The 21,621-nt window shown below is 45.7% G+C and overlaps 1 protein-coding gene across 4 annotated transcripts in view; it reads left to right on the top strand.

The window, feature by feature from the left end:
• The window catches only part of MYOM3 (myomesin 3), a 60,134-nt gene that overhangs the window by 30,236 nt on the left and 8,277 nt on the right, over positions 1-21,621 (top strand). For all 4 annotated transcript variants that reach the window (XM_077337604.1, XM_077337603.1, XM_077337601.1 and 1 more), the window contains exons 15-33: positions 731-914; positions 1,574-1,751; positions 2,867-2,988; positions 3,104-3,291; positions 5,683-5,809; positions 6,906-7,084; positions 7,453-7,567; positions 8,806-8,962; positions 9,924-10,033; positions 11,327-11,371; positions 12,754-12,890; positions 14,976-15,120; positions 15,700-15,759; positions 17,355-17,422; positions 17,688-17,798; positions 18,681-18,768; positions 19,390-19,428; positions 19,570-19,675; positions 19,847-20,010. In XM_077337604.1, the coding sequence (XP_077193719.1) occupies positions 731-914; positions 1,574-1,751; positions 2,867-2,988; positions 3,104-3,291; positions 5,683-5,809; positions 6,906-7,084; positions 7,453-7,567; positions 8,806-8,962; positions 9,924-10,033; positions 11,327-11,371; positions 12,754-12,890; positions 14,976-15,120; positions 15,700-15,759; positions 17,355-17,422; positions 17,688-17,798; positions 18,681-18,768; positions 19,390-19,428; positions 19,570-19,675; positions 19,847-20,010 (2,323 nt within the window). The remainder of the gene's footprint in view (positions 1-730; positions 915-1,573; positions 1,752-2,866; positions 2,989-3,103; positions 3,292-5,682; positions 5,810-6,905; positions 7,085-7,452; positions 7,568-8,805; positions 8,963-9,923; positions 10,034-11,326; positions 11,372-12,753; positions 12,891-14,975; positions 15,121-15,699; positions 15,760-17,354; positions 17,423-17,687; positions 17,799-18,680; positions 18,769-19,389; positions 19,429-19,569; positions 19,676-19,846; positions 20,011-21,621) is intronic.

The following is a 21,621-nucleotide window of genomic DNA, read 5'->3' as shown; positions in this document are numbered from 1 at the left end:
CATCACCTGGAAGTGATGTCTGCACACTGGGCTCTGGGTTTTGAGTAAAACTCTGTTGTTTGAAGCAAAGTCTACCATAGTTTTGCCCAAACGCCAATGTCTCCAACATGCCATCTCCTACAATGCCATCTTCTACAATGTCTCCAACATGTCAACATCACTTCCAGGTAACATCAGCACCTGGGTAAGCTCCTGGAAAGTGCCCCCCCCAACCGCCACTGGCAGCTTGGATATGCTTGGCAACCTGCTTTGAACCATCGAGCTTGGTGGAAAGATGTGGAATCCGCCTTGGTGAAGTCATGGTTCTCTAACATCCTGGACCTTTGCACAGCGATGTGCCATTAATGTGTGCAACTCACACTCCTGCACACTGAAAGCGCCATATCCCTCAAGGCCAAACTGGATGTGATGCGGGGAGTTCACTAAATAGAGCTCCCTTAACTATTTTAAAAAATTCTTTACAAGAATTAATTCTGCAAAAAGCCTTGCATCCTCCTTCAGCACACCTCTGGCTCCCAGTGGGGACAAATAATGACTCTTTTTGCATTTGGGATATCTGGACAGACAATTTAGGGCTCAAATACACTTATTATTATTAATAATTATTATTATTAATAATAAATACACTTACTCTGGAGGTATGGTTGGCATGAGCCTCATGCGTCTGACCATGGAGGTCCTGGCTGTAAAAGCGACAGCCGCCGACAGACAGCTGTTTCTGTCCTCTCAGTCAGTTGCAGGCACAGACAGCTGGCAGATGGCCAACCTGGACGTCCCAGTGGATTCCACGACCTTTGCTGTCTTTGATCTCGACCAAGGGAAGTCATACTGTTTCCGAGTGCGGTCTGTGAACAAGTATGGGGTGAGCGAGCCTTCTGTGCCCAGCGACCACATCTCATTGGGGAAAAAAATAGGTACATTTGTTATCGTTTTTAATGGGGTCAGGAAGTCAAGTGGGTTTATTTTGCCTTGACTGATGGAAAGCGTGGGGCCTTTGCTTGGATCTTACATGCATCTTTCACAGTTCACACTCAAATATCGAAGCCTGTTGCGGCTGACACAGCCATTCTAAACCAAATCAGAGCTCAGGAATGACCTTCAACTAGAACACGGCCCAAAGTCAGACATATCAACTTCATTACAGTAATGTTTTGAGTCTTCAGCCAACCAGATCATAAACTATTGTCCATACACCAGATTTATTAATTTCTACGAAGCTTACTTCTTAAAATTGTAATTTAAATTAATTCTTCATTTGCTTTCTGTAATTTCTCAAGCCATATAATCCAATCATTCCCCCCTCTTTCCTGCAAGAAGTCAATAAGAGGTTTCCAATTAGTAATAATAGAAATTGTTATCTTTTCTCTAATCAATGATGTAAATTTAGCCATTTCTAACGTCTTCTACAGCCCATCCTCTGTTGGAGGTCTTTTATATTTTTCCAGTTTTGAGTATATAGAAGTCTCACCACTGTTGTTGTATACAGACACAAATCCCAAGGCTATTTTCCAGCTCTTTGTTTATCAAACACAAAAGAAAGGCGGCTCTTACATCACCTTGTTTTTTTCTGCAGCTCCTCTGCCACCGCCATCTCAGGTGCTGACCTTTCGAGACACCAACACATCTGTTGTTGTCCAGTGGAGCAAGCCAAAGGAAGGCCAAGAGAAACCGCTTGGCTATTATGTATATTCCCGGGAGGTCGAGACAGAGGACTGGGAAACGGTGAATAACAAACCCCTCCAGTGTCATGAGTGAGTTCAGTTAGTCTTCCCAGCCTCCTCCTTCTATTATGTATTCTGTAAGCAGGGGTAGTCAACCTGTGGTCCTCCAGATATCCATGGATTACAATTCCCATGAGCCCCTGCCAGTGTTTGCTGGCAAGTGCTCATGGGAATTGTAGTCCATGGACATCTGGAGAACCACAGGTTGACTACCCCTGCTGTATAGGATTGTCAGCTCTGGGTTGGGATGTACCTGGAGATTTTGGGGGTAAAGCTGGAAGTGGGCGGAAAATAGGGTGGGGAGGGACCTCAGTGGAGTATGAAGCTATGGAGTCCACCCTCCATAGTTGCCATTTCCTCCAGGGGAACTGATCTCTTTAGCCTGGAAATGACGTATGATTCTAGGGGATCCCCAGGTCTTAAACCTGGTAAGAGCAGGAACCTGTTTTGAGGGACTGGGCCCCACCAGTTCTGCCATTATGAAACAGGCCCTGAGAAGTGGGGGATGGGGAACTTAAGCAAATCGTATTGCCTTTTGGTTTATAGAAGACCATTTTGCAAAATGTGATGTAACTTACAGTCTTCACAACAAATTGGTAGGCAAGTCCGCAACACAGATTGGGTTGGAAAACCATCCCCCTCTCCCTGTGGAATCCTGGGAACTGTAGTTTTATTAGCGGTCTCTCATACTGCACCCTCAGCACTCTCCCCAAGCTGAAATCCCAAGTTGTTTGAGAGAATCCATTACAAGCCCTTAAAGCCAAAAGCATTTTCCTATCCTGAAATGGTCCTGGTTGCCCAACTGGAGAAATGTAAAATGCAGGCCAGCAGTATACCTGGAGCCCCCATTCAGGCAGATAGTGGCTCCTTGGGACACACAGTATGGAAGGGGGACGGTCTAGGCTCTCCCCCCCCCCATGTGCTATGCTTCCTTTCTAAATCAGGCCCATATGTGCCTGGCTGGAAGCATGGAACTCCAAAAGACATCTCTCAAACTAACCAAAGCAGATCCCCCAAGGAAAACATTGTGCACACCTGGGCCCTGAGACCTGTAAATAGGCTTACTTTCTGTTCCTGTAAAGTGACCAGAAGGAGCAAAGGAATAAGAGGAGTGGGGACTTCTTTGGTTGTTTACTTTTGTTTAGGTTCACTGTTCCAGGACTCAAAACTGGCAAGGAGTACATCTTCCGTGTGAAAGCTGTCAACGAAGCAGGTGTGGGGGACAGCTCCCCGGAATCTGATGCCATCGTGGTCAGGCAGGCCATTGGTATGTATCGTGTGTTGGTGTCAGTCCCCTCCATGCAGAATAGAGAGAGGGAGGGAGAGAGAGAGAGCGAGACTGCTTGCCATTTGGATCCCAGTTTCCATTCTTTTGCCCGCAGCCTGCCCGTCAGCCCCACGTGGGTTTGCCCTGCTGAGTTGCGGGAAGGACAACATGACCATTGGCTGGAAGCCTCCCAAACGCAAAGGAGGCACAACAATTCTGGGCTACTTTCTGGACCAGCACGACGTTTCAGAGATTGACTGGCATGAAGTCAACATCAAGCCTATCGCTCAGCGTGTTTACACGGTATGGTTGTTCGTGACGGATGATTTTTAATTTCTCGTTGGGTGCAAAGGTCACCATTTCAGTTTACCTTCTTGGATGCCTGGCTCAGGCCCAGGCACTTGTCTCGTGTGTGTGCGTGTAAATCAGCAAAACTTTTTGACATATTGCAGTATTTAACAACCAGAAATTGTTGTACTGCTGTTGCTTAGTGCAATAGTGATGTGTCAGTTACCTATTTAAGTTCTATTTGTTTAAAGTCCCGCAAAGCCCTCCAGTGGGGGCAACAGGTATTACAGCTATAGGAGACTGAGGCAATCCGAATACAGGGGAAATGTCAGCGGGAACACTCTGTTGCCACTGCAAATGCCTCTGCATTCAAGTGGCAATGGAAGGAACACAGCAAATCATTGCCATGTGGACACAGCCCCTGTCTGCATTCCATTGCATGATAGCCTTTGTCTGCATTTGTCACCGCTGCATTACACATTGTGATATCATCGTATCTGAGCCAGGGAGTTTTGACTATCAAGAGCTTCTACCCTGAAAATCTTACTGTTCTCTAGGATGCTACCAGACTCAAACTTAGCTCATCTATTTGCACTTTGACTTTCAGAAAGGGTTCAGGAGACTGTATCTAGAGATAAAAAGTGGACAGCCCATTCCTCCCTTGTAGCTTTGGCTTTTTGTCATTCTCTGCAGTCATCAAGCAACAACTTACTTTCTCCTTCCCACAACATCACCCCAATCCAGCATTGGTAGCATAGTAATGGTATGGGAGATATCCTCACAGGATACTCTGTTTTATTCTTTCCAAACTACAGCCGCTTACTTCAAGTTTTCTTTCTTTCTTTCTTTCTTTCTTTCTTTCTTTCTTTCTTTCTTTCTTTCTTTCTTTCTTTCTTTCTTTCTTTCTTTCTTTCTTTCTTTCTTTCTTTCTTTCTTTCTTTCTTTTCGATTTGTATCCTGCCACTCCCACACAGTGGCTTGTGCCAGGTAACATCCATCCCCGCAATAAAAACCCATGAAAACAATCTTAAAACCTCAGTAAAACTGCCTTAGATGGCAACAGACCCTCCCCCGCTTGAAGAAGCAGTATAGCCAGATGAAAAATAGGCTAGCTCTGGGAGGGTCCCAGATCTCCCTAGCTCCAGCATCAACCAAATACCTGTGGAAGAACTCCATCTTGCCGTCCCTGCGGAACTGAGCTAGTTCTGCCAGGGCCCTCAGCTCTCCCAGGAGCTCTTTCCATCAGGTCAGGGCCAGGACTGAAAAGGCCCTGGCCAAGGCCAGGCAAAACTCTCATGGGCTTGGGACCTCCAACAGATTCACACCCGCAGAGTAGAGTGCCATGCAGGGGCCACTTATCGCTGTGAATGTTGGACTTTGAAAATTGGACACGACAAGGGCTAACTCTGGTGCTATAGAAGGCTTCTGCGGATTCCATGGACAGCAAAAGTCATAAATAAGGAAATACTACAGTGCATAAAGCCTGATGTATCACTGGAAGGCAAAATCATAAAACTCCAGCTCACTTACTTCGGTCATATCATGTGATCCAAATAAATGGAGAACGCAGTTATGCTAGGACTGGTCAGTGGTAAAAGGAAACCAAGCTGACAAAGAACACGGTGGTTAGATATTATCAAAATGGACATTGGCCAGAGCATTGCACAACTAAAAGAAGCAGTGCAAGATGGAAAAACATGGCAGCAGTTGACCCACAGGATCGCCAAGCATCAGACACGACTGAATGGCTAACATCATCAAGAATGGAAAGAATTATTTATTACTGTATTTAGCAAAACAGGGAAATCATGTGTGTATCTATTTAAGTGTATATATTGTGAAAAATATTTTTCCTTTTAAGCACCTGCATGGAGTGTTGTTACATCCAACTGGGGCTGCTTGATAGCTAGTTTTGTCATTACCTTCCACCACCTAGCAGCTTGCAGGGGTGCCTCCCCTTTTCCCATTCAATCTAAGCAGAGTTACAAACTTCAACGGACTTGGAAGGGAGTTGCTGTGTTAGATCCGTGGGTTCAGAGACCAGGACACTGGGAATTCATTTCAGCATGATGGTAAAAGAGGCAGAAACAGAACCAAAAACCCCCAACAAACCCCAACTTATATACATGCACAAACAAAAGGATATTCCCACCAGTGTCCACTATAGGTCAGTTTCGCTTTAAAGTGACTGGATCCTGCGGTCGGGATCTAGCCGTGCATTGGCTGACGCAAGTGCAGAGTTCCAATCCTGCCTCAGACCACAAGCTCTGTCCTCAGCAGGTCCACAGACACAACATGCTAAACTTAAGATTGTAGCGAGTGGCCTTAAAAGGCTGTGCCTCCGCTTAGCATTCCGCTGCCAGAAATGTAGTCCAGAAATGCCATGTCACACTTTTCCTTCTTTAGTTCACCAACCTGGACCCAGGGCATTTCTATGAGTTCCGCGGTTACGCTATGAATGTGGTTGGAGTTGGGAAGGTATCGGAACCGAGCGACCTTTTCAAATGTGAGGAGTGGACAATGCCAGAGCCAGGTAAGTATGTCATGGACAGATAAGGCCTGGTGCAGCCAGTTAAAAGTCAGCAATCTCTGGCCCCAGGTCCTTTTTGGCCCAGTGCAAGATGTGGGTCTTGCACAGAGGGAAACTGCTAGTGCATTCTGCACCATGTGAAAAGGGCCCAGCACAAGTGGAAGTGAGAGAGTTGGGAGAGCCTCCCAAACATCAGACCAATTGAGATGTAGGCGTCCTCTGAGCCAGCTGGGCCCTGTGCTTCCCCAAACCAGGCTATCTTGTCTTGTCCAACTGAGGGAGGATGACAGAGCCTCCAATGCTGACTGCCGGTTGCCTCCCAAGACATGGCCTTTGGCCCGCCAATTGCATTCTTGCGCTTGGTTTTACTACAAGCCATTCAAGTAATGCTGCTGCCAGGGATGTCCATTCCTGCAGTGGGTCCCTGATAGAAGTGGGCCCTGGGCAACAGCCCCTCTTGTTCCGGGGATCAAGCTGCCTTGATCCCACAGAGGCTGCTTTGTATGAGCATTGCACAGTGAGCCGCTAGCAACCCACACCCCAGATGTGGCCAGAGTAGCTGCTTTCCCAGAAGGTTTTGTTCCTTTAGGAACACGGCATTCCCCCTGCATTCAGGGAAGCGTCCGTCACAAATGTTCTTTCTTGGCATGACTGATGTGTTTCGAGGCCTTTTCTCCACCATTGGAGTCTGGATATTAGGACCCGAAACTCAATCTTGTAATTATGTGTAGTGGGATAGTCGGAGCATCTATATTTTAAACAGAAATTAGTTTTTATTAACTTGTTGTTTTACTGTTTTAAACTGTGTGTGTGTGTGTGTGTGTGTGTGTGTGTGTGTGTGTGTGTGTGTGTGTGGATTATTTATCTGTTGTCAGCTGCCCCAAGACTGTTGCCAGAGAAGGGCAGCCTACAAATCCAATAAATAAATGAATTTGGTATAAGAAAGGCAGAGTAAAATGCTCCATTTGAACTAGGCAGTTCCTTAACTTTCTCTAGGTCTAGGAAAATAGGGGTGGGAGTTAGTCTGAGAGGGATTGGAATCAAAATGCAGACTTTTAAGATTTATGGTCTTTTCCCCCCAACCCCATCCTTCAAACAGGCCCTCCCTATGATGTGAGGTGTGCTGAAGTGAGGGACACATCTCTGATGCTTCACTGGGAGCCTCCTGTGTATACTGGAGCAGGCCCCGTCACTGGCTACTTTGTGGATCGTTGTGAGGAAGGATCTGACACCTGGGAGCAACTGAATAAGCAGCCGATATCCGACACCCATCTGAAGGTCTCTGCAGCATTTTCTGTATCTTTGAATTCAGGGCGCAACTAGCGTTTTGCAGACCAAAAGAAGAGCCGCAGGATTGCTTCCACACAGACCTCTCACTCATCCTTGCCTCCCTGCTGCAGTGGTTCTGCTGGGGGGTTCCGCATAACCTCACGGCCTTCTTGACCTCCCTTCTGGGTTTCCCCAGCAGGCTCCACAGTGACTTTCCCTGAGCCTGCTTCAACGCTATCTTTCCTCAAAAGCAGGCTTGGCTTGGGATCAAAGCTATATGGGAAGGCATGGATTTCCATACTTCCCTGCACACACTTCACTCTACGTCTGGGGCCATTTCTACTCTTGTCCATTTTATTATATTTTTCTCCCAACAGCTGTCGGATTTGGAGACCGGAAAGTGCTACATCTTCCGAGTGCGGGCACAGAACAAGGCTGGGGTCGGCCCACCGTCTCTCCCCTCAGATCCCGTGGTTGTAAAAACCAAACCAGGTACAAGGCAATTGGCTCCCTACCCCACTCTCTTTCTCGGTCTCTCTGTTTCTGGGCTTTTCCACGTGGCATCACTTATCTGCAAAAGTCCTGTTATTGCAGTGGCTCCCAATGCCATGCTGAGGTTATGGGGCTTCCCACATATTTCCTTCCCTAGTCCCTTTGGTGGCCATTCCTGCCCCCATCTAACTGAGGCTCTTTTTCGAGTTTTTCTTTTTAAAGTAATAGAGCAGGGTCCCCCAACTTGGTGACCTTTCCTGGTGTGGGCAGGCTTGGTGGCGCTTTTGCTCAGCCAGGCTTCTGATTGGCCACTGGAGATCTGACTGGCTGCGGAAACTTCTAAGAAGTTGCTTCAGTAACAGCCGTCACCCCCAACCGAAGGTTCATCAGTGAGTGACAGTAGATAAGCTGTGTGTATATTTTGAAACAACATTTTCATTTTAAAAGGCAGCTTATTAAATGGCGTTTCTTAATGATATGCTGAAGAGTTCCTATTGCAGTTACTTCCTGACACTTTGTGGCTGGATCCATCTCCTGCAGCAACCGCTTTCTGGTTTTACCCTCTTTCAGAATTTCAAAGGTGCCTCTAGGCTCAAAAATATGAGCCTGACCTATAACGGTAGATTGGTATTTTGATATGTCAGTTACCAGTCTTTTTTGCCTCAAAAAGCTACACACACTGAGAGAGACTGGTGGCATGAGGAGGAAAATGGGCACCATGAAAAGGAAGATGGTTACTATGAGGAAGAGACAGGGAAAATCCAGACTTTCCTGACCCACCTGGCAGTCCTTTTACAAAACATTACAGCAAAACAAGATTGAGCAAGACTGGAGAAAAATTCAGGAGGTGCAGGAAAGCAGCATGATGCTATGGGGATAAAGGGGGCGGAGGGGACCTGCTTCCCAGCAACATCCATCCAAGGCAAATAATTCATGTATGAGTGACTTTTGTTTCTCTTCACTTACTGATTTCATAATAATCTGAGTGGGAAGGCCTTATTAGACATCGTGAAATTTGGATAAAAGTTATTTTCTTCTCCATGTAGCAGAGGAAGTTTCTATTTTGAGTCGGTGGCACTGGACTCGGCTTGCCAAGGCCCACTTGGACATGAAACTCTCTGGGCTACCTTGTCACACACACTTTCAGTTGAACCTACCTCACAGGGTTGCTGTGAGGATAAAACGGAGAAGCTCCTTGAACAAAGGGTGGGATAAAAGTGTGGAAATAAATTTTGCAGGCACCAAAGAAATCGAAGTTGGGGTAGACGAGGAAGGATTCATCTTCCTGGCCTTTGAAGCACCTGAAGTAGTCGATACCTCAGAGTTTATCTGGACCAAGGATTACGAAGGACCTCCAAAGCCTGACAGGGTTGAAACTGTTGACAAGGACGATAAGTAAGTCTTTGGTGTGAAGCTGGAGTTGCATAGTTTTCCTGTCTCTGCTCCCCTGCCTTTAACAGAAGCCATATGCAGGAATTAAGCAGGCAGAATTTCCCTCCAACAATTTGGCCCATTGTGCATAGGTGTTTTACCTTGCTTTAACCCTGCATGTCTATTGGGTTTTCTTTTTCATTATGCATTGATTTGTGCCCAATATTTCCTTCTTTGCTTCCAAGTCAAAAGTAATTTAAAAGTGTACAGATTCCCTTGGATCTCTCCCTTCCATCATTCTGCCACCCCTCAAAGGCCACGCCTCAAATCAAGGCCATTCCACCCACTCTGCACCTTCCACTATCCTCACTCCTTCACTGGAGTAAAAGCTCATTTTATAAATGTTTGTTTTATATGTTGTTTCAATTTTTGTTGACAAGCGGTATGGGACGCAGTATGAGATATAAATATCAATTATCTCAGATCACATATTTATTTAAGTGAAAGCATGGGAGGGGGGACTGGGCTCCCCTGCAGACCCCAATTCTGTCTTGCAGAGAGAATTCTTTCTGCAGGATCAGCTGTTTGGCAGGCTCTGAAGGGGGCTGAGGCATTTAAATGACCCGAGCAGAAAATTCAGCTTTCCAGAATATTTTCTGAATTCCAAGACAAACCAGTACCAGGATTCAGGAATAACAGGAAATACCAATATTTTTCGGGTCCAATATACCCAAACCTGAAATGCTGTGTGTTTTTTTGGATAGGCCTAGTCATAATGAATAGAAATTTGCATTACAAATGAAACCTAGAGTTCTGCAACTACTTCAACATCCTGTACTTTCCCCCCCTGAAGTATAATCCTTAGTAGATTCAGGATAATATAGCATATACAGTATAAACTTTAAAATAAATAAATATACACCAACCTGGAAAATTCAGTTGAGTCTGTGCTGCACCTTGATTTGTGTGTTTCTGCTTTCTCTAGATCTAAACTCATCTTGAAGTATGGTACTGAAAGAGATCTGGGAACCTACTCGGTAGAAGTAACCGACACTGATGAAGACATTTCTGCCAGTCATGTTTTAACCGAGGAAGGTAAAAAATCCATATTTACAACAGCCTTGCTGATCCTGTCACGTTAGCAGGATCAGACACACATTCCTCCCAAACTTTTGGTCCAAAACTGGCTTCCACAAGTATTCTTCTCCTTCCCTTGCACTGACTCAGTGCCCAAGCAGTTGACTAGCTGGATCTCCTCAAAACCCTACAATTGGTTCCATTCTTGGATTTAGGCTAGTCAAAACCTTCTTCCTCACAGGGAAAACAGGCCTTCAGGCTGATTAGTAACTGCTTCTGTCCTCACAGGCTTTACCCAAGTAAAATCCAGTTAACTTTGGTTTCAAAACAGCATTCATGTGGTTCTTTAAGGTGACCCTGAGCCAACAGTGGCCACCAGACACGGGTGGCAGTCCATCAGGGGCTGAAGGTCCAATTTTTGCTGCCTTCTATGGACTGTGAGTTAGAATACTTATTTATGGACCTCTTCTCTCTGTAAAGGACCTGAAGTGGCTTGCAACTTTGAAAATGCTGTTAAAACAAAGGAAAAGATACAACTTAAATATACAAACAAATTAGACCTATGGGACTGTCCTGACTCCAGAGGGCCAGCTGTTCCAGTGCCACATGGCACAAGGGCTGAGAGCCCCTTGGCTCTTACCTCTTGGCTCTCACCTCTCATTACCCCCAAAGTTTATGCATAACAGGAGGAACAAGGAAAAACAAAGGTTGGATATCATAGCTGGCTACAGCATGCCTTTCAGTCAGCCCTCCTTCCTTACAGAATCTCTGGCCATGGCCAAATAGGGCTGCCAGATCTGGGTTGGGAAAAACCTGGAAACTGGGGGTGAAGCCTGCAGAAGGTGTTTGGGAGAGGGGAGGAGCTTCAGTGGGCTATAACGCCATGCAGACCACCTTCTAAGCAGCCACAATGGATGCCCAACTGCATGTAGTTCAATGGACTGTTAAGTGTCACCAAACTGATCTAAGTCAATAGCTTTGTGGGAAAATCCTCAACACAGGGGTGTTATCCCTTGCACAGTATACTCTGTGATAATAACTTGTGTTCCTGACTTAGACAATAACGACTTCACAGAAGTGGGTCTCAAAGTTCTGCTACTTCACAATGCTATCGTAAAATTTCTTTTCTTCAACACTGAAGCAGGGAAAGAGCTCATGAAGTAGATGGGCTCCCCACACATACAGACACACACACTTTACTCAATTTTACAAATTCTACAAACGTGTGGGAGAATTAGAATACTGTGCGTTTAACATGGGCATTCTTGTACCATTTAAGTCTAGTCTAATCCTGTTGTTTGCATTTTCCAGAACTAGACAAGCTGCGGAAGATCAGCCACGAGATCCGGAACCCCTGTGAGTTATTAGATTTATCAACATGTTTACATACTGCCTTTCCACAACAAATAGAGCCCGAGGTAGTTTACAAATACAAGTAAGATTCTTTTAAAGATGTAGCAGAAATATGATTGCTCCAGGGAAATAGAGGAGAGGGCCATTCTTCATGTTCCCAATTGCTTCCCAACAGTCAGAGATGGCCAACTGTGGATGCTTGCAAAATGAGAGCTAGTGGATGGAAGTAGAGGTGGTGTCAACAATGCACATTGCACTCTTGCACCAAGAAGCTGACAGCACATGCCATGAAATGGGTTCCCACCCATCCACCATATTGTACAAATCATGGGAGGGGGTGGCTGCTGGAGGAAGAGATTACCCCACCCAGTATGCTCTTCAAGCAGGGAGGGAGGGATTTTTGAAACTGAACCAGAAACCAAGGGGCATGTGTGACTCCAACATTTCTGTCTCTATGCCCATTCTCACACTCTGTGCCCAAATCCCATGCCAAACCTCAAAGCCGGCACTCATTGGAGAGAGTCAAATTCATTAGCATGGACAGCAGCTCTTCTTTCTAAAGCAGGGGTGGCCAAACTGTGGCTCTCCAGATGTCCATGGACTACAATTACCATGAGCCCTTGCAAGCATGGTACTGGCAGGGGCTCGTGGTAATTGTAGTCCATGAACATCTGGAGAGCCACAGTTTTCCCTCTCCTGTTAGAAATGCACATTCCAAATTCTTTTGTTGCAGTCAAAATTTTAGTTTAGTTATTTATTTACTTACCTCATTTATACCTTGTCTTTCTCCCTAGTTGGGACCCAAACTGGTTCCCGTTTGTCTTCTGGCCTCCCTTGTAGCCTCACCGGCCCAAGCTTCCTTGGCAGAGAATACGATCCTAGTCCAATGCTCTAACCATTATACTAGCTGAGCAAGGAGGCCCGAGTATTGCAACTGGCTAGCAAGGGTCTATTCTGCACACATATGATAATGCACTTTCAATGCACAGGAAAATCCAGCCGCAAAATCACATTGAAAGTGCATTATCCTATGTGTGCGGAATGGGTCAAGAAGCTTTGAAAGAACAGGGGGTAGAGCCCATCATGGCAAGAAGGCTGCAAAACTACTGGCACTTTGAAAAGCTCCCACCTCTTCAGCCATTTGTCAACTTGTATGTTTGGAAATAAGCATTTGTCTCTCCAAAGTCACCTCCTTGTGACACCAAGAATCTTCCAGCGTTGGCCTCAGGGGACCCTACTGCTTGAGGAAGCAAGAGAACTCTGCAGACAAATGATTACAGTGATGGGCAACCCACTGGCCATTACCTGTTTCTTCCAAGCACTTGCAGTTCGGCCCTGGAATTCTGACAGCCCATCTTGTTTTCCTCTATCGTTTTTTCTTTCAGTGATCGAGCTGATATCCGGATGGAACGTGGAGGTTCTGGAGAAAGGGGAAGTGCGGCTCTGGCTGGAGGTTGAGAAGCTCTCCCCAGAGGCAGAGTTACACTTGATCTTCAACGGGAAGGAGCTCGTGAGCACTCCAGTGAGTTCCCCCTAATTTGGGCTGATCAGGCTGAGAGGCCAAAGAACGAATAACTGAAGTAGCTGACGGTGCCATCTAAAGTTGAGTTAGGCTCTTCCAAATCTGCTGACTTCACCACACATGGGGTCATGTTGGCAGAGTTTAAATATGCAAAGGAGGTGCACTGTACCAGCTGCTTAAAGAATAAATAGCTTTACTGAGAAGAGAAAAAAATACATAAAGAGAGAGGAGGGAGTTAGTCCTGACAGTCTAACTGACTAACAGTTCTTCTGGGGGCAATTTCTGTAACTCACTCTACGCGGGCCTTCCCTTGTCCTTGATCCGGAAACTTCAGCTAGTGCAAAATGCAGCTGCTAGGGTCCTCACTGGCACATCTTGGAGGGCCCACATCCAGCCAGTGCTGAGGCAGCTGCACTGGTTGCCAATTGCTGCCTGGATCGGGTTCAAGGTTCTGGTTCTAACCTTCAAGGCTTTACGCGAGTTGGGACCCACATACCTGAGGGACCGCCTATCGCCCTATGCCCCTCGCAGGGCCTAGAGCTCTGCGGATGAAAACCTGTTGGTCGTTCCCGGTCCTAGGGAAGCACGCCTGGCCTCGACCAGGGCCAGGGCCTTTTCGGTCCTGGCCCCGACCTGGTGGAATAAGCTCCCGGGAGAGCTGCGGGCCCTGCGGGATCTTTCAACGTTCCGCAGGCCTGCAAGACGGAGCTTTTCCGCCAGGTTTATGGTTGAGGCCGGGGCTGATAATAGATCTATGCCTCCCCCGGGGACTCGGGCTCTGGACCCGAAGCAAAACATCATCGGGACCTCCTCTCCACCCGCTAGTAGTGGGAGGGAGGGGGGGAAGTTGAGCTGCCGTTCTTGCCATGCCGGCAATATTGGCAATGTTATTATTGTTTTTATGGGGTTTAAATGGGGATTTGTGATATTGTTACCCGCCACGAGCCACAAGGGAGTGGCGGGCTATAAATCTAATAATAATAATAATAATAAGCAGGGAGAATGTGTGCTCAAAGGAGCAGGAAATCTCCAAATGAACCAACCAGGACACAGGAGGCTATTATTTGAAAATATGAGGACGTTCCTAACTAAATACCTAATTATATATCGCCCGATGCCCTCTGTGAGATATTCTTCATATCCTCTTCAGTCATGCACACTACAGATCTTGCCTATTCCAATACAAATTACACATTACAGAGAATGCCAGCAATACATTCCATGGAGGTATTTAATTTTAAAGAGCCACAGAGGGCTAATTTGGATAGGCATTGTGGCACAGAATGGGAGAAGGGCCCAAGCCTTCCTTATCCCCACCCTATTTTCCTGACCCAAAACAGCTCTGGGAAGTGTTATTTGCCCCATGGGAGGAGGTTCGCATACATTTGCTTCCCTTCCTCTCCCCCAATGCTGCAGGTCCTGGTCCAAATCTGCGACTTAGTAGAACTGAGTTCCCATGAGGAAGTTGCATCTGATGTATGCCTGCAAGCCTTTCTGGCCCATGTGTGTCGTTTGGGCTTTAAAAAATATCACTTTGCCCAGGGTGGCCCTGTGACACCCTTATTAGGAAAATGGAAGTCTCCTTTTGGGCCTATGGTTGCCAACTCTGAGCTAGGAAATTTCATGAGATTTGGAGTTGGGGAAGATGGGGTTTGTAATAGAACCTCAGTGAGATCCAGCCTTCAAATGAGACATTTTCTTTAGGGGAACCGATCTCTGTTGTCTGGAGACCAGCTGTAAGCCCAAGAGATCATCTCTTTCCACAGGGAACTACAAATCTACCTAGGACAGAAGCTGTGAAGTGAGGCCTAGTTCAGGTAGCCTCTAGGTGCACTTCAAACCTTGAAGGTCACTTCAAGTATGCTCTTTCTAAATGAAGTTGAAAGGCACAAGGTCAACCATATCTAACTGTAGGACTGCTTTGCCTCAGACCCTCTTAGGGTCATGAACATCTGTGTTACGAAGATGCAGCAGGAGGAAAAACTTCCCTACAGAGGGTGACATTGGAATACAGACGATGTGGCCATTTCCTTACCAAGAGGCACCTCTTCTGCTAGTAACTTTTGATTGTTTTCTTACTTTCAGACCCACAAGATCAATTTTGACCGTGCAAAGGGCCTTGTGGAACTGATCATCCAGGACTTTTGTGAAGATGACAAAGGGACATACACTGCCCAGTTGAAGGATGGCAAAGCTGCAAACCAGTTTACTCTGGCTGTGGTTGGGGATGGTATGTAGGGAACCCGGAAGATTTGCATCAATGTAGGTGGACTATGGGCCAAAAGTCTGGTAAATGTTCAGGGAAGGTTATGAACCAGAACCTTCTTTAAGGGCAGTTGGAGAGACATCCCTTTTCCCTGTGGAGGGCCCCTCCACCTGCTGCTCCTGCTGCAATTGTACTCCACTAGGGCCCCATGAATCGTTAAATTGGCTTGGGTGCTGTGGTCCCTGCAAATCCTTAAACCACTTCTGACCTCAGCAGCAATGTAATGCCATAGAATCCTCTGTCCAAAGTAGTTATTTTCTCCAGATGAATTGATCTCTGTATTCTGGAAATCTGTTTTTATTCCAGGAAACCTCCAGGGGCCACCTGTAGACTGACAACCCTAAATGCAGTGGAATGAGATTAATAATACAATAAATTCCTTTTCTCTCGATAAAAGTGCCTACCTGCCCCTGCCCTTGGCACACAGGCAACCTCCACCCCCTCACCTGAGCCCCTCCCTGGAAAATACAACAGGCTAACTTGTTGGGGGAAGACCTTGTCCGATAATGTTGAGCGCTGACTTGGCACTCCTTGTTCTTCCAGATTTTGATAAGCTTAAATCAGAGGCTGATGCCAAGAAGAGAGACTGGAAGAGAAAGCATGGTAAGATAATCCGAAGGCCAGAGGCTCTGCCTGGCCTGCAATGGCTGCTCGCAGTCAAAGAAATCATTGTCCATAAAGGACATTAAACCTCTTGAGATGGGGAAGAAAAGTTATGACAAGGCGTATGTGTAAAAATTGGAGCCAAGGTGGGAGATGGGGAATTCTAAAAAGAAAAGGTTTTTTAAAAGCTTGGTGTGCTTGATGGAGGGTCCTAAAGTTGGTTTAGGAACGCTATGCACAATTGCATATACACCATGATATTCATTTGGCAGCACATCCCATTGTGGGGAAGTAAACCATGAGCCTCCCACAGATTCACAGATGATCCCCCATTAATGGGATACTTTAATGCAATGTTTCTCAACCTGTGGGTTGCGACCCCTTTAGGGGTCAATCAACCCTTTCCCCAGGGGTCGCCAAGGCCGCCACCTCCACGCCACCACTGCGCCACCCCCACTGCCGGCTAACGCCGCGGTGGCAGTGGCGACCCAAAGGGGGTCATAGCATTAAGAAGGTTGAGAACCACTGCCTTAATTCATCAGGCAGGTGTAAGAATAGTTGCATCCGCTGAAATCTCTTCTTCTGCACAGCCAATAACCTTGTCTTCCTTTGTGCCGGGTTACCCTTTCTGATGCTTTCCGGCCCATGATAATTTTAGAGAGGTAGCTGTTGTCAATATATCACAGCACAATATAACCAAGGCCCGGTGGTCCCTTAAAAACTAACAGCATTTAATCCAGCATAAGCTTTCATGAGTCTGAACTCAGCGGGAGTGTTTCAGCTTTGCCCCCATGCACTGGGCTTTCTTCAGGCAACAAGGAGTGATCACAGCCTCAGGGTGGCTATGACTGACCATGTGGTGACTGATCTTACAAACATTCAGACTGTGGCAAGCCACAAGACAGTGAAGTATTCACAAAACTTTGACGTGTCCCCTTCTCTCTTGCTTCTATGCCAGCTTGGGGCACATAACCTCCTAAGGGCCTTAGCTAAGTTCCTGTTCCTGTTATATTGTTGTTTAAGATCAATGGAATTGTGTTATTTAGATTGTTGTTGTTGTATTTGTTTATGTTATATATTAATTTGTTCCATGTATCCCCCATGTTGTATGTAAACCGCCCTGAGCCATATGGAAGGGTGGTATAGAAATCAAATAAATAAATTAAATAAATAACCTCGGAGCCAGGACTGCGACCCACTTGCCTGTGATCTAGCTTTAGAGAGAAGCTAAAGGATAGACTGGCAAGCTAGGTAGACAGACCTTTAGGATAGGAAATTAGCCTGTCAAGCACATGGAGCTGATGGGGAGCACCCGTGGTTGGGTGATAGAGCATCAGGTTTGCATTCGGAAGGAACCCAGTTCATTCTTCAGCCTCTCTAGTTTCATGCAAGTTCAGACAGAAGGTGATATGAAATGCCCCCTCCTGGCCCTAGACTGAGAAACCCCACTAGCTAGAGTAGGCAAGACTATCCTGGATAGACTATGAAGAAGGCTGCTTCATGAGATGTGTGGCCTGTGAGGGGCCACCAGGTGGCACTGTTAGAAGCAAAGCCACCTACAGGCGATCAGATTTGGTCTTCTCATCCCTGAACAGGTCCACATTTCATTGAACAGCTGCAATGGAAGGTCAATGAAGAATGTGAAGTGCTGCTGATTTGCAAGGTAAAGAGTCTGCTCTCAAAACACTGGTGTGGAAATAAACGCATGGAAATAAAACAGAGACAAATAATGCTAGCAGCTAATGAGCATTTAATATTTTGCAAGCCGAACAGGCCTTGCCCCAGGGCTTCCAAGTTATGCTCGCTCTCCCGTGGGGCTAGGAATAGGTCCTCTCCTATATGAAAAGGGAGCAGGGCAGTTGCCTGCTTCCCCATTACCTGACTCTGACTGAATCCTCCTCCCCCACCCCTGCATTTGCTTTCGGAAGGCGGCAAACATGAAGAAGGAGAGCACTTTCAAGTGGTTCATGGATAACAAAGCCCGCTCAGACGGCCAATATGAGCCAAAGACCGGCAACGGGATCCTTCGGATTAAGAAGGTAAAGGCCCTCAAACTAGGACGCTAACGAATGTCTGATGCTTTTCGTGCCTGGAGTTGGACCATGGGTTCCCCTCCAGCTCAGCACGCTCTTATTCTGAGGCTCTAAAGCACTGTTCTCAACCTCGGGGTTGGGACCCCTTTGGGGGTTGAACATCCCTTTCACAGGGGTTGCAGCAGAGCAAGCAGCTTGACCGGTGGGGGGGCATCATCTACATAACAGCCTTGCAGGGTAGATTGAGATAGAGCATTCATCTGTCTGGAGCAGCGGAAAAGAGCAAGATCAGCATGGTGGGACAAGAGGCAGAACTGAACTGAGAAACCCCGGGGAAAAACCAATTTATATACAATCATGAACAATGGATCTTCACGCCATTGGTCAGTCTCGGTTTAATTTCTGTGAAAGAACACTTGCATAATTTTATGGTTGGAGTCACCACAACATGAGGAACTGTATTAAAGGGTTGCAGCATTAGGAAGGTTGAGAACCACTGCTCTAAAGAGAAGGAGATGAAATAAGGATTTGAAGAAGGGAAAAGAAGGGCTCTGGTGGACATTAACAGACTGATCTGTTTCCTTTTGATGTTCCTTCACTAGCCCTTCTTTTATATATTGGTTTAATTCTGGTTTTATAACACATATTTTTAAAAGATTGTTTTAATAGTTTTGTTTGCCAGTTGGGGGACTCTAGCATAAAAACATATTTAATTAATACGTTCATTAGTCTTATAAATTAAGCTGTGGGGGGACTGAAAGATAGACAATCAAATTCCTGGGACAGAATCTCAGCAACATTAGCATAAAGCAATGCTGTAATTTGCCCATGGCCAGTCTGTGCATCACTGAATGTTGTCATTTGTATTGGTGAAATATTTTTGGCCAGATTACCAAAGCAGACAAGGGAATTTACAAAGCTGTGGTTTCTGATGACCGTGGGCAAGATGCCACTGAACTCGATCTTACAAAGGAAGGTAACTGGATTGATTCACTCTTTATAAAGTCCTCCTGGCTTCCAGACATAAGTCTTAGATGTTTATTTGGAGTTCTCTGCCGGGAGTTTAATTCCCAGGCATGGAAAGGCCCAGTTCAGATCAAGATTATGGTGCGTGGGGAGAAGGGGCATAAGCCTTCCACCCATGACATTTTTCTTAGCCTGAGACAGCCTCCTGAAGCTGTAATTTATTTGTAGCCATTGTTATAAGTTATATTTCCCTTGTAGGGCTTGTTACTTGAGGTGGGCATTGGTTTCCTTGGGGGAAGCTGGATCGGTCACTCTCCCTTGGTGTAACCTACGTCACTGGGTTGTAGTGAGGATAAAAGGGTAAAGGGCAGAACCATGTTCCCTGAGGAAGAGCAGAATTTTAAAAAGCAGCTCTGTTCTGTAGCTGCAGGATGCAAAGATTCTTGAATCCAAACATGTTCGTCATATAGCAAAAATAATTAATTTTTTAAAGAAAGGGTACTGCCCAGTTAATTGGGGGCACTTTTCTATGTCGTTTTTTTAATGGACTGTTTGTTATAGCTGCATGTATGTTTGCTATTGCTATGTGTGTGTGTATTATCATTCAAGGATTTTAAAAAATCTTTTACAGCATTTGATGAGATCCTGAAAGAACTTGCCAGGATTAGTGGTAAGTCTTTATTAAGCCTGATGACAATAATACTGTATAAAGATCAAAGCAGATGTATTTTCACTCTATAAAAGGGGGGAGGGACAAAATAATAGGCCTGATCAGCTTTCTCAAGTCCATTTCTTTTCAAATCCTCCACAGTTCTTTCTGCATCACCATTGAAAGTCCAACCGACTGGAGAAGGCATCAAGATTTACAGTGAAGTGAAGTACTACACTGACGCCATGAAAGCCACCTGGTATCACAAGTATGTTTTCCCCATGTATTTTTTAAGTTTCCTACTGTATGCAAACTACGTCAGTGTGTACGTAGCTGTAGGGCACACAACAAATGTTGTCTTAGTATGTTCGTAAAGTTGCTGGTGACACTGCTGCAGAAGCCTATACACCACCAATGGACTGTAATTCTGTGTTTTCAGCGATAAACGCCTGGATAGTGGAGATCGGCTGAAAATAGGAACAACGATGGACCAGATCTGGATACACATCCTGGACCCCAAAGAATCTGACAAAGGAAAATATACCCTGGAATTGTTTGATGGACAAGAGTCACGCAAACTATCGACAGACCTCTCTGGGAAAGGTAAGCAGCAACTGATGACACTCCTCTGAGCACCGGGGGGGGGGGGGGGGGGGAGAACCTTCCTCTCTTTTGTGCTCAGAAAGTGGCCCCCAAGTGTCCTCAGTACAGTGTGTGGATAGGGAGAAAAACAGAGGTTTGGGGTATTGCCCAAGTTATTCCATTTAAATTGTATGCATGCTTTTAACTATCCATTTCCTCACACTGGACTGATAAGCAAAATAACCCAACAGGGTCCACAAAGGGAAAACATGAGGTGGGGTTGTGTCAAGTGAGGTGAAATGGGAAACATTGACCTCTTCTGCTCTAACAGTTGCAGATTTTCTGAGCAGTCAAGCTTTTAAACTTGACTTTGGATTCATTGCCTGCCTTTACACTCCACTGTTTTTTCTCTAGTGTATTTTATTCTGTAGCTACAACCCAATAATTACAGTTTTCTTTATTTGGGTGGGGACCTCACTTGTGATGAGTGGGGGTGGTGTCCAAAGCTTTTTATTAATGGATGTGTAGCATTACCGAGCATGCACCTTCCATTTAAATCCTCATCGTTCAGTTCTTTGAATGAAAGGAAGCACAAAGGAACTCCTGCGGACTACAAGAAATTGTCCTGAAAATGTCAAAAAAAATGAAATGGACTAAGCTGTGAAGTTCCCCTTTCTTTATTGCCAAGCTCTTGTGGTTTCTCCGTTCTCAGTCACTGTGAAAAATGGAGAATCACCTCCTACAGTCATCCCTCCCTCCCTTCAGTGCTTGTGAAGAGGCTTCTCCAGAGAAGGTTACTTTTCTGTCATTTAAGTATCCTTAAGCAATATAAGTGGAACGTTAGTCTCTGCATTTCAACAGTCTCATTATGCTAGACTTGGATAACTTTTTAAAAAATGCCCCAAAATCAAAATGATGGAAAAGTAAGATTCTCTGATAACTCCCTCCCCCACTTTGGGGGGAAGAAGAGGAGAGGGGAAGTGGCGTAAACCACCCCAGCCTTTCTTCTTGGCTGGATCTGAAGGTGCTTCAGAAGGGAAGCATTATGAAATAAGCCTTCTCCTTGGCAAGTATGGGGCAGACCAATGGCCCCTTTGAAAACAGCAAGAGCAGCTAGAGGCAAAGAAAGGAAAGCCATGGTGGCTACAGCTCAGCTTGGCATGGGTATTTCAGATTCTGACTCTGCAGCAGCAGCAATTCCTCAGCCAGGCACCATGGAGAGCTGAAGCAGGGGAAAACACTTACCTCTTAAGGCTTTATTTGTTTATATATTTATATCCTGCCACTCCCGGTAACCAGCTCATGGAGGGTAACGATAAAACCCTGTAACAGTAAAATTCCATTAAAATACCAATGTAACATTCTAAAACAATTGCTTTCCCTTTCAATTATTTTAGGCTTTACCAGTGCTTAAAGTTTAGCAATCAACTCATTTCGCTGAACTCACAACACTTGTAAAAAAGAAATCACAAGATGGGAAAAGTAAATACCAGTGAAAGGGAGAGGATAGTGGAAAGTGCATATTGGAAGGGACAATCTCAGTATAAGTGGTGGAGGAGTGGCCTCCAAGAGGCAGAAAGGGTGGAGGGGGGGATTCAAGGAAATCATTATGCTTTTCAATTACCTTCAGCT

The sequence above is a fragment of the Paroedura picta genome, chromosome 5 (assembly GCF_049243985.1).
Source record: "Paroedura picta isolate Pp20150507F chromosome 5, Ppicta_v3.0, whole genome shotgun sequence".
In the NCBI taxonomy this organism is placed as follows: domain Eukaryota; kingdom Metazoa; phylum Chordata; class Lepidosauria; order Squamata; family Gekkonidae; genus Paroedura; species Paroedura picta.
The sequence above is the reverse complement of the archived record's forward strand: the minus strand, read 5'-3'. Positions and strand labels throughout refer to the sequence as shown.